The sequence below is a fragment of the Rhinopithecus bieti genome, unplaced genomic scaffold, assembly GCF_001698545.2.
Source record: "Rhinopithecus bieti isolate Rb0 unplaced genomic scaffold, ASM169854v2 scaffold_29928, whole genome shotgun sequence".
Classification (NCBI taxonomy): Eukaryota; Metazoa; Chordata; class Mammalia; order Primates; family Cercopithecidae; genus Rhinopithecus; species Rhinopithecus bieti.
Window position 1 is genome coordinate 2,053,841 of NW_016814053.1, and position 9,699 is coordinate 2,063,539.

General features: G+C 38.3%; 1 protein-coding gene across 1 annotated transcript in view; it reads right to left on the minus strand.

Moving 5' to 3' along the window:
* Positions 1 to 7,138: 7,138 nt before the first annotated feature.
* MAP4K5 (mitogen-activated protein kinase kinase kinase kinase 5) overlaps positions 7,139 to 9,699 on the minus strand; it is a 112,351-nt gene continuing 109,790 nt past the window's right edge. The window contains 1 exon segment of the mRNA XM_017849464.1: positions 7,139 to 8,724. Within this exon segment, the coding sequence (XP_017704953.1) occupies positions 8,637 to 8,724 (88 nt within the window). The 3' untranslated portion in view covers positions 7,139 to 8,636.

Genomic DNA, 9,699 nt, shown 5'->3' on the forward strand with positions numbered 1-9,699 from the left:
TGCTGGAGAGGATGTGGAGAAATAGAAACACTTTTACACTGTTGGTGGGAGTGTAAATTAGTTCAATCATTGTGGAAGTCAGTGTGGCGATTCCTCAAGAATCTAGAACCAGAAATACCATTTGACCCAGTGATCCCATTACTGAATATATACCCAAAGGATTATAAATCATTCTACTATAAAGACTTATGAATGTGACACTATTCACAATAGCAGTGACTTGGAACCAACCCAAATGCCCATCAATGATAGACCGGATAAAGAAAATGTGGCAGATATACACCGTGGAATACTATGCAGCCATAAAAATGGGTAAGTTCATGTCCTTTGTAGGGACATGGATGAAGCTGGAGACCATCATTCTCGGCAAACTAACACAAGAACAGAAAACCAAACACCACACGTTCTCACTCATAAGAGGGAGTTGAACAATGAGAACACATGGACACAGGGAGGGGAACATCACACACAAGGGCCTGTCAGGGGGAAGGTGGGGTAGGGGAGGGATAGCATTAGGAAAATACCTAATGGAGATGATGGGTTGATGGGTGCAGCAAACCACCCTGGCATGTGTATACCTATGTAACAATCCTGCACTTGTTCTGCACAAGTACCCTAGAACTTAAAGTATAATAAAAAAGAAGTGCTTTAGTTTTATACTTGAGATTATTTCCAATCCATCTGGTATTTACTTTTGTGTGAGGGAGCAGTCAAAATTCATTTGATTTTTCCATTATTGTTTTCAATAAATTTTCAGTATAATTTACTGAAAAGGCCATCTTTTCTTTCATTCCACTGCAGGGTACCTTAGTCATCCATGAAGTGATGAAATGTGGGTCTGTTTCTGGACTCTTGACTGTATTGCATTTGTCTTGTGCCAAAGTCGTACTCTCTTAACTGTTGTAGTAGCTTTATAATAACTCCTGAAATCTGGTAGCCTAAGACTCCTAAGTTTGTTTTTTTTCTTCAAGATTGCCTTGACTACTCCTGGTCCTTTGCATTTTATATAATTTTAGAATCAACTTGTCAACTTCCACAAAATATCTGTTGGGACCGCACAGACATCGTTACAATACCAAAGCTTCTAATTCATTAATATGGCATAATCTGCCATTTATTTTGGTCTACTTTCTTTCAGTAATGTTTTGCAGTTTTCAGTGTAGAGATCTTGCATCTTTCATTTTATTCTTATTTGATAGGTTTCTATACTGTAAATGGTATTCTTTTTAAAGTTGCATTTTGTTTATTGCTGGTATATATGGTTTTAAATTTTGATGGTGCATCCAGCTGCTTTTCCAAATTTACTTAATTGCTAACAGTTTATTTGCAAATAATGGCATTTTTATTCCTTTCCAAACCTTTGATCTTTTATCTTTTTCTTAAGTTTTTTTGTTTCTTTCTTTGTTTATTGAACTGAGTAGGACTTTTAGTATGTTGACTAATCAGTGGTCAGAATGTGAATATTTGACTTGTTCTCAATGCCAACATAATAAATCCTTAACAAATATTTCTTGCTTTTCTCCTAAATGAGATCCATTTGGAACAGTCTGAAATTCTCAGTAAAACCTAGAATGATCCCTTCTGCTAGTGGTGGTATGGGAGTGTTTCTTGAACATTTGACATAGATATTGGTTATTTTCACAACAAAAAGGCATATAAGGAATTAGAAAAAAAATTTAAAAGCTCCATGCTAAGTCCACCAATATGTGACATACTGAAAGGAACAATTAAAGAATGAAAATATACCCTATGCCCTTAGTGAACTTCTTGATGAAAAATAAATAAGCCAACTTTTTTTTTTTCCTTGAGTTACTGCTATGAGCAGGAAACTAATCTACATTATGTCCTTTAATCCTCCTAACCACCAATGAAGTGGCCATTATTTCCAACAACAGATAAAAAGATGGAGGCCTAGACAGGTTTGAGTAAGTTGTCTAAGGTAAGTGCTAAGTGCTGAGTGGTTTGGCTAATAATTAAGAATTGAATGTTACAATGAAATGTACAATCCATATGTGTGTAGAAATTCTGAGAAAGAGAAAACGGTTTGGATTAAGTGGTCAGAGCTGTCATAGAAAAGTTATGGCTTGAACTGAGTATCATTAAGGTAAAGGATTTAAGTTTTGATAAAATAAATCAGAACTGCAGAATGGAAGAGCCATTATGAGCCCAGCAATGAAGCTGGAGTGATCATGGCCTCTATGTGCCAGTATCCTAGGGTGCTTGGCAGAATAGTGGGAGAGAAGGCTGGAGAGGAGGCTTAGCCAAAGAAAAGAAGTTTGATGAAAATATGTTTTCTCACAAGACCTTATGGGATTTACTTCACCTAGCTTTTTGTCCCCAGCTACTTTTGCCTCCTTCCACATGATGCATACATTAGCTACACTCAATTGATATTTATTGAATGCCTACTGTGTGTAAAGTACAGTGTAAGAAGCTGGCTTTGTCACACCGTTTTGGTCATGCAGGGGTTCATGCTTTTATTTAAAGTTACATTTTTCTTTAACATGAAAAAAATCAAATGTATGCATGCGCATAGATAATCAAATAGACCCGTAAAAGTTTGTTACTACAAAGCACGCCCTTCCACCTCTCTCCTCAAAAACAACTTTTCATTATTTTGGCAGATTATATTATCCCCATGCCACTAAATAATCTTCTTGATTAAAAAAACCCTCCTGGCCTGGCGCGGTGGCTCATGCCTGTAATTCCAGCACTTTGGGAGGCCAAGATGGGCGGTTCACGAGGTCAGTAGATTGAGACTATCCTGGCTAACGTGGTGAAACCCCATCTCTACTAAAAATACAAAAAAATTAGCCAGGTGTGGTGGTGGGTGGCTGTAGTCCCAGCTACTGGGGAGGCTGAGGCAGGAGAATGGCGTGAACCAGGAGGTGGAGCTTGCAGTGAGCTGAGATCGAGCCACTGCACTCCAGCCTGGGCGACAGAGTGAGACTCCGTCTCAAAAAAGAAAAGAAAAACAAACAAACAACAACAACAAAAAACCCTCCTGAGTGAAAATTTGTATCCTTTAACCAACATCTCCCCATCCCCAAACTAAGATCCCCAGCACAGCTCCAGGCCCTGGTAACACACTTCTATTCTCTACTTCCATGAATTCTGCTTTTTCGGATTCCACATGTAAGTGAAATCACGTGGTATTTGTTGGTCAGTGCCTTATTTCACTTAACATAATGTCCTCTAGGTTTATCCATGTAGTCACAAATGACAGGATTTCCTTCTCTTTTTCAAGGCTGAATGGTATTCCATTGTGTATATATACCACATTTTTTTTTTTTATCCATTCATCCACTGATGGACACTTAGGTTGATTCCACATTTGGTTACTGTGAATAATGCTGTGATGAACTTGGGAGCACAGGTAACTCTTCAACATACTCATTTCATTTCCTTTGGACACATATCCAGTAGTGGGATTGCTGGATCATACAGTAATTCTATTTTTAATTTTTTTGGAGGAACCTCCATACTGTTTTCCTTAATTGCTGCACTAATTTATATTCCTACCAACAGTGTGCAAGGGTTTCCTGATCTCTCAGCACTTATTTTTTTAGACAGTCTTCATCTGGTATCTAGGCAGGAGTGCAGTGGTGCAGTCATAGCTCACTGCAGCCTCAAACTCCCAGGCTCAAAGGATCCTCCCACTTCAGTCCCCGAAGTAGCTGGGAGTGCAGGCATGCCCACCACACCCAGCTAATTTTTAATTTTTTTTTTAAATAGAGACAGGGTCTTGCTATTTGCTCAGGCTGGTCTCGAATTCCTAGCCTCAAGCGATCCTCCCATCTCAGCCCCACAAAGTGCTGGGATTACAGGCATGTGCCACCACAGACAGCCTCTTTCATCTTTTTGATAATAACAGTGTGAGGTGATATCTCATTGTAGTTTTAATTTGCATTTCCCTGATTAGTGACATTGAGTATTTTTTCATGTATCTGTTGGCAATTTTTTTTTTTTTTAATTTTTTAAAGGAGTCTTGCTCTGTTGCCAGGCTGGAGTGCAGTGGCACAATCTTGGCTTACTGTAACCTCTGCCTCCCAGGTTCAGGTGATCCTCCTGCCTCAGCCTCCCTAGTAGCTGGGACTACAGGCGTGCGCCCAGCATGCCCAGCTAATTTTTTTGTAGTTTTAGTAGATACGGGGTTTCACCATGTTGGCCAGGATGGTCTCAATCTCTTGACCTCCTGATCCACCCGCCTTGGCCTCCCAAAGTGCTGGGATTACGGGTGTGAGCCACAGCACCCGGCCCTGTTGGCCATTTGTATGTCTTCTTTTGAGAAATGTCTATTCAGGTCCTTTGCTTTTACTTTTGGAGACGGGGGTCTTCATGCTCTGTTGCCCAGGCTTCCGTTGCAGTATTACAATCACAGCTCATTGAACCTCGAACTCCTGGGCTCAAGTGATTCTCCTGCCTCAGACTCCTGGGTAGTTAGGACTGCATGCACCACCACACCCAACTCATTAAAAAATTTTCTGTAGAGATGGGGTCTCGCTATGTTGCCCAGGCTGGTCTCAACAGATCCTTCTGCCTTAGCCTCCCAAAGTGTTGTGATTACGTGTGGGTCACCCAACCTGGCTTTGCCATTTTAAAATTGGGACGTTTCCTTGCCATGAGTATACTTCACTATGTATTTTGGATGTTAACCCCTTTTGAGATGTATGGTTTGCAAATATTTTCTCCCACTCTGTTGACTGTTTCCTTTGCTGTGCAGATTTTTAGATTGATGTAATCCCTTGATTTTCAATTTTTACATATTATCCACTGATTTCCTACTGTGGAAAATGAGAATTTGATAACTTTTCTAACCTCCACAATACCATGTCCTCTCCCAATATAGGTGCTGTCATTTTGATTAGATGAATATTTTGTTAACATTATTATGCCATTCAACCACTGGTCATAATTTTTCTTTTCTGCCCATTTTGCTTTCCTGGAGTTAACTGCCAGTTTTTTGTTTGGTTTGGCTAATTTTTCTTCAGAATCACTGTCATCTCTGATTGAACCCTGGAGCCTTGAAAATCATCTCCTCCACCCACCTTCTGATTCCAGCCAGTATCAGTGGACAGTTCCGTGGGAACTGAAGACCCCTTTCCTCTCTTTCAGCTTTCTGTCTCAGGGTCTTCTTTGACACGGAGCCCACTATGCCCATGTGCAAACTGCCCCATGTGCAAGGAGATAATGCCCTTGGCAGCAACTTGATGAGTGAAAAATGACAGTGTATAGATAAATGCTCCAGCCACTTGTCTTTCAGGAGGCAATTCGGGGAGCTATCACATAGCTTGAGGACCTGGTGGAATCAAGCTCCCACTGTTTACACAGAAATGACCTCAGTAATACACCATGTTTTATATTGACTTTTCCCTTTTCTCCTTCGCAGCATCACAAGTCCCTCACTCCTAGTTTCTGGGATCTCTAAAATAAACTAACCCATGTTCTTGACTCAGGCGTTGTTTCAGGAGGAACCTCTTACTTTGCTGGTTGCCTCACTCTTAAGATCTAAGATACATCGGATATTTTATTAATCTTTCTAAACACGTGTCACCAGGATCTTCTGATGTGCTTCAATGTACTCTCTGAGCCTGGTGTAGTGGTCATCCTTGGATATTCACTCCTCATCATCTGGGGATTTCTTTCATTTCTCTCCTGTGCTAAATCCCATTTCCTGCATCCTGTGTCATTTTGTTTAGTTTATGCCTTTTTATGAAGCACATCCTTTAGTAGCTTCCTGAGAAAAGATATATAGGAGGAACATTTTTTTATACTCTTCATTTGACCTTTATGTTACATTTAGTCAGATATAGAATTTTAGGTTGGACATTTCTTTCAGAAGTTTGAAGGCATTGCTTCTGTTGAAATTTAAAGCTATTCGGGGCTGGATGCAGTGGCTCACACGTGCAATCCCAGCACTTTGGGAGACTGAGGTGGGCGGACTGCTTCAGCTCAGGAGTTTGAGACCAGCCTGGGCAACATGGTGAAACTCTGTCTCTATAAAAAATACAAAAAAATTTAGCTGGGCATGGTGATGGGCGCCTGTAGTCCCAGCTACTTGGGAGGTTGAGGCAGGAGGATGGCTTGAGCCTGGGAGACGGAGGTTGCAGTGAGTCGAGACTGTGCCACTGCACTCCAGCCTGGGTGACAGAGCAAGACCCTGCCTCAAAAAATAAAAATAAAGGTATCCTGAGTCTTATTTCTTGGTATCTGACCTGACCTTTTTCTCTGGAAATGTAGATCTTCTTTTGACTCCAGTGTCCTTGAAATTTCATAATGATGTGCTTTGGTAAAGGTCTTTTTCATCCACTGTGTTCTTTCAATCTAGAATCTGATATTCTTTTAATACTGAAAAAATGATTGACACACTCCAATGATTTCTTTTTGGAACTCTGGAAGATTACATATTAGGTCTCCTGGGCTGTCAATTTTCTTAACTTTTTTCTTTGACATTTCCATTTTTAAATTTTTTTGAGAATTTTAACTTTATATTCTAAGTCTTCTAATTGAATTATTCAGCTATGCTATCATACTATTTTCTAAGAGCTCTTTTTGTTTTTTTGAAACCCAACTTTTTAAAAGTCCCCTGCCCTTGACTCATGGTTGCAACATCCTTCTGAAAATACTTTTTCTTTTGATGTTCTCCTTACCCTTCATAGTCTGTTTCCTCTAAGTGTTTTCCCTAGACTGTTTTTTCTCTTTCATTTATTTATAATCCTTGGTTGTTTGCTCATTTTTAAGAGCACAGGACTAAAAGACTAACTGCAAGGTCTAGACACAATGCGTGGGCTAGTGGGCATGCCAACTATGATTTTCACTGTAGTGTTTTGTAGCTGGGCAGGTTAGCCGGGACATGGCTGACATCAAGATCTTAATTAGGCCTCTTCACTTGCATTGGTCAGATTTCACAGAGAAGACTCTTCAGTATTCCGTCGTGGAATGTTAAAGATCTGGCTCCAGGATTCAGTAAGAAAAGGAGGATGCTGGCCTTCTTATCCATCATGTAAATGTCCTCTGTTTTGAGGATGGTCCCCTGTCATCTACTGTATCCAGTATTCTTAACATATCCAAAATAAACAGCCACACACTTAGTGAAATCATATCATATGTGCATTTTAAAAGAATAAATACCTTTATATTCCATTTGTATAACATTTTATTGTTTGCATATTGCATAGTGAAAAGAACAGAGTCAGAAGACTCATGGTCAGGCTCAACTGCTAACTTGCTGTGTAAATTGGGTAGATCTCTTAACCTTGCTAAACCCTTATTTCCTCATCTGAAAAATGGAGATAATACTTATTTTACAGAATTGCTAAATACTGAATGAGATACTTATACTGTTTTCCTCTTAATTAGTCAAAATAATTCTATAGTTTGCTATTGCTAACCCCTTGTTCATCATCTCAATGCTGTTCTCAATAAATGCATTAAGACAACAGGTACCAATGTAACACTTTAATTTTGAATATTAACAATAGCAAAAGAAAACAAACTCAAAATGACCCTACCCTTTATTATTTTTAGAATACTGGCTTTTAAATACTTAATGATACTATCCCATCGGAATTCAATTCATTTAAAGATCTTTTTTCTTCTTAAACCTACTCAAAATGAATACCTACGTATGTGAAAAACCCAAGATTACATGTGTAATTACTTTACAGTTTCCTCTCTGGCATAGTATAAGTAAAATACATATCATGGGCAGTTAAATACTTCTCCCCTCTACATTAGGGATGATAATATATATGAAGATTAATTCCTTATGCATTATCCCTAATGTAAAGAAAAATCACAGGTATTTTATACTGCTTGTCAAGAATACATACACATGGTAGACACACCTAGATATACACACCCCTTCTAAGACTATTTCAACTATCATCAATATCTTCTGTATGATCCCTTACAACTATCTGTAGTTGAAAACATAAAACTCCCTTTTAAGGTAATTCTGTATGAAACTGTATTATAAAATACTTTTGTTAAGCAAAATTGCATGTGTGTGTTGAACCCCAAACACTCAAAGTACTTTACTACTCTTAAAAGATAAACAAAATTCTTATACATTATAAAAAAATTTAAGCTGCTCTGCAACCCTCCTTTGCCAAAAGTTAGATACATTACACCACTCCAGCAAGAGATTAATAAATAAGGATTAAATATTCTATTTTACAAAAACATACAGAATGGCCAATATAAAAGTGAAAACCTTGCTTGAGAATTTATCAAGTTATGTTCATTAAGAAGGAATAAGACATGGTATAAAATGATCACTAAATTTATCTCTCTTAAGATAATCATGAGTTATCTAAAAATACCATGACACCCTTGTTACAAACATTATTGTTTTTTTTTTTTTTAAAAAAAGACTGTGTTTCCTGGAACTAGAGGACTATTTGTCTCTTAGCTTTTATTAAGCAAACTTGATATAACCACCACACAGTGGCAAGAGATAGACTAGCTGTTTCCAGCTGCAGAAAATATTGAATTCTACCCTAAAGTACAGATCATTTGCAATATAACCCATAACAGTTAAAGCAAATCATAGTGCAGTTTGTATTGAGTTTCCTTATTTTTCCTTTCAGTGGAGTATATTCATTTTCCTGTCATTTGAGATCAGTTTCTGTTGCTTAGTAACTATTTTCATGTCCAGCCAAGATGTAGAGATTGCTGTGTGCAGTAGGATTTTCTGTTGGCCTACTTTCCAAAACGACAACCCTGTAATTAAACCAAAACAAAGGGCCTGTTTAAGAGTAACTACAGATTTCATATGTCAAATACTAACATCAAACTAGGAAAGAATATAATTGTTCACATTTCAGTGAGATTACATAATGATCACAGATGCATAATCAAATTCAGCTTTACATTTTACAGCTTTAAAACACAATAAGAATTGATTAATATAAAATATTGAAGACATTTTGGGATAGTCTCATTATCTTATTCCAACTAAAATATCTGGGCTGGGTGTGGTGGCTCACACCTGTAATCCCAGGACTTTGGGAGGCTGAGGCAGGGGGATCGCTTGAGCCCAGGAGTTTGAGACCAGCCTGAGCAAGATGGTAAGACCCCACCTCTACAAAAAAATAAAATAATTAGCTGAGTGTGGAAGCCTGCGCCTGTAGTCCCAGCTACTCAGGACGCTGAGGCAGGAGGATCCCTTGAGCCGAGGAGTTTGAGGATGCAGTAAACTGTGATTGTGCCACTGCGCCTCAGCCTGGGTGGAGAGAGTGAGACCCCTTCTCAAACAAAAAACAACAAACAAAATTTGCTTACTCATTTATGCCAACAAAAGGTATAATATAATACTTTAGGAATTTACACTAACAGGAAGAGGATGGAAGAAGAGCCAAGAGAATAAAATAGGACTCTTAAGAGACACTCGTCCAAACTGTTCTTCAAGGTATTTGAAATAGCTTTTTAAAAAAAGTATGAAATGGGGCCCCTCTCCCTAGTTGCTGGAACAAAAGTGGAGAAAGAGTCCGAAGGACTGATAGGAAAAAAAAAAATCAAGTGCTATTCCAAACATTTTAATTGTGGGGAAGAGAGTTTGAGAACAAAATAAAAAATAATATACCCATGCAGAGAAAAAAGTTTCTAGAGGAAGAATGGGAGAAAAAATTTGCACATAACACTTATTTTTCTAGTGTATGAATTTTCTTTTCTTTTTTTTTTTTTTTTTTTTTTTTT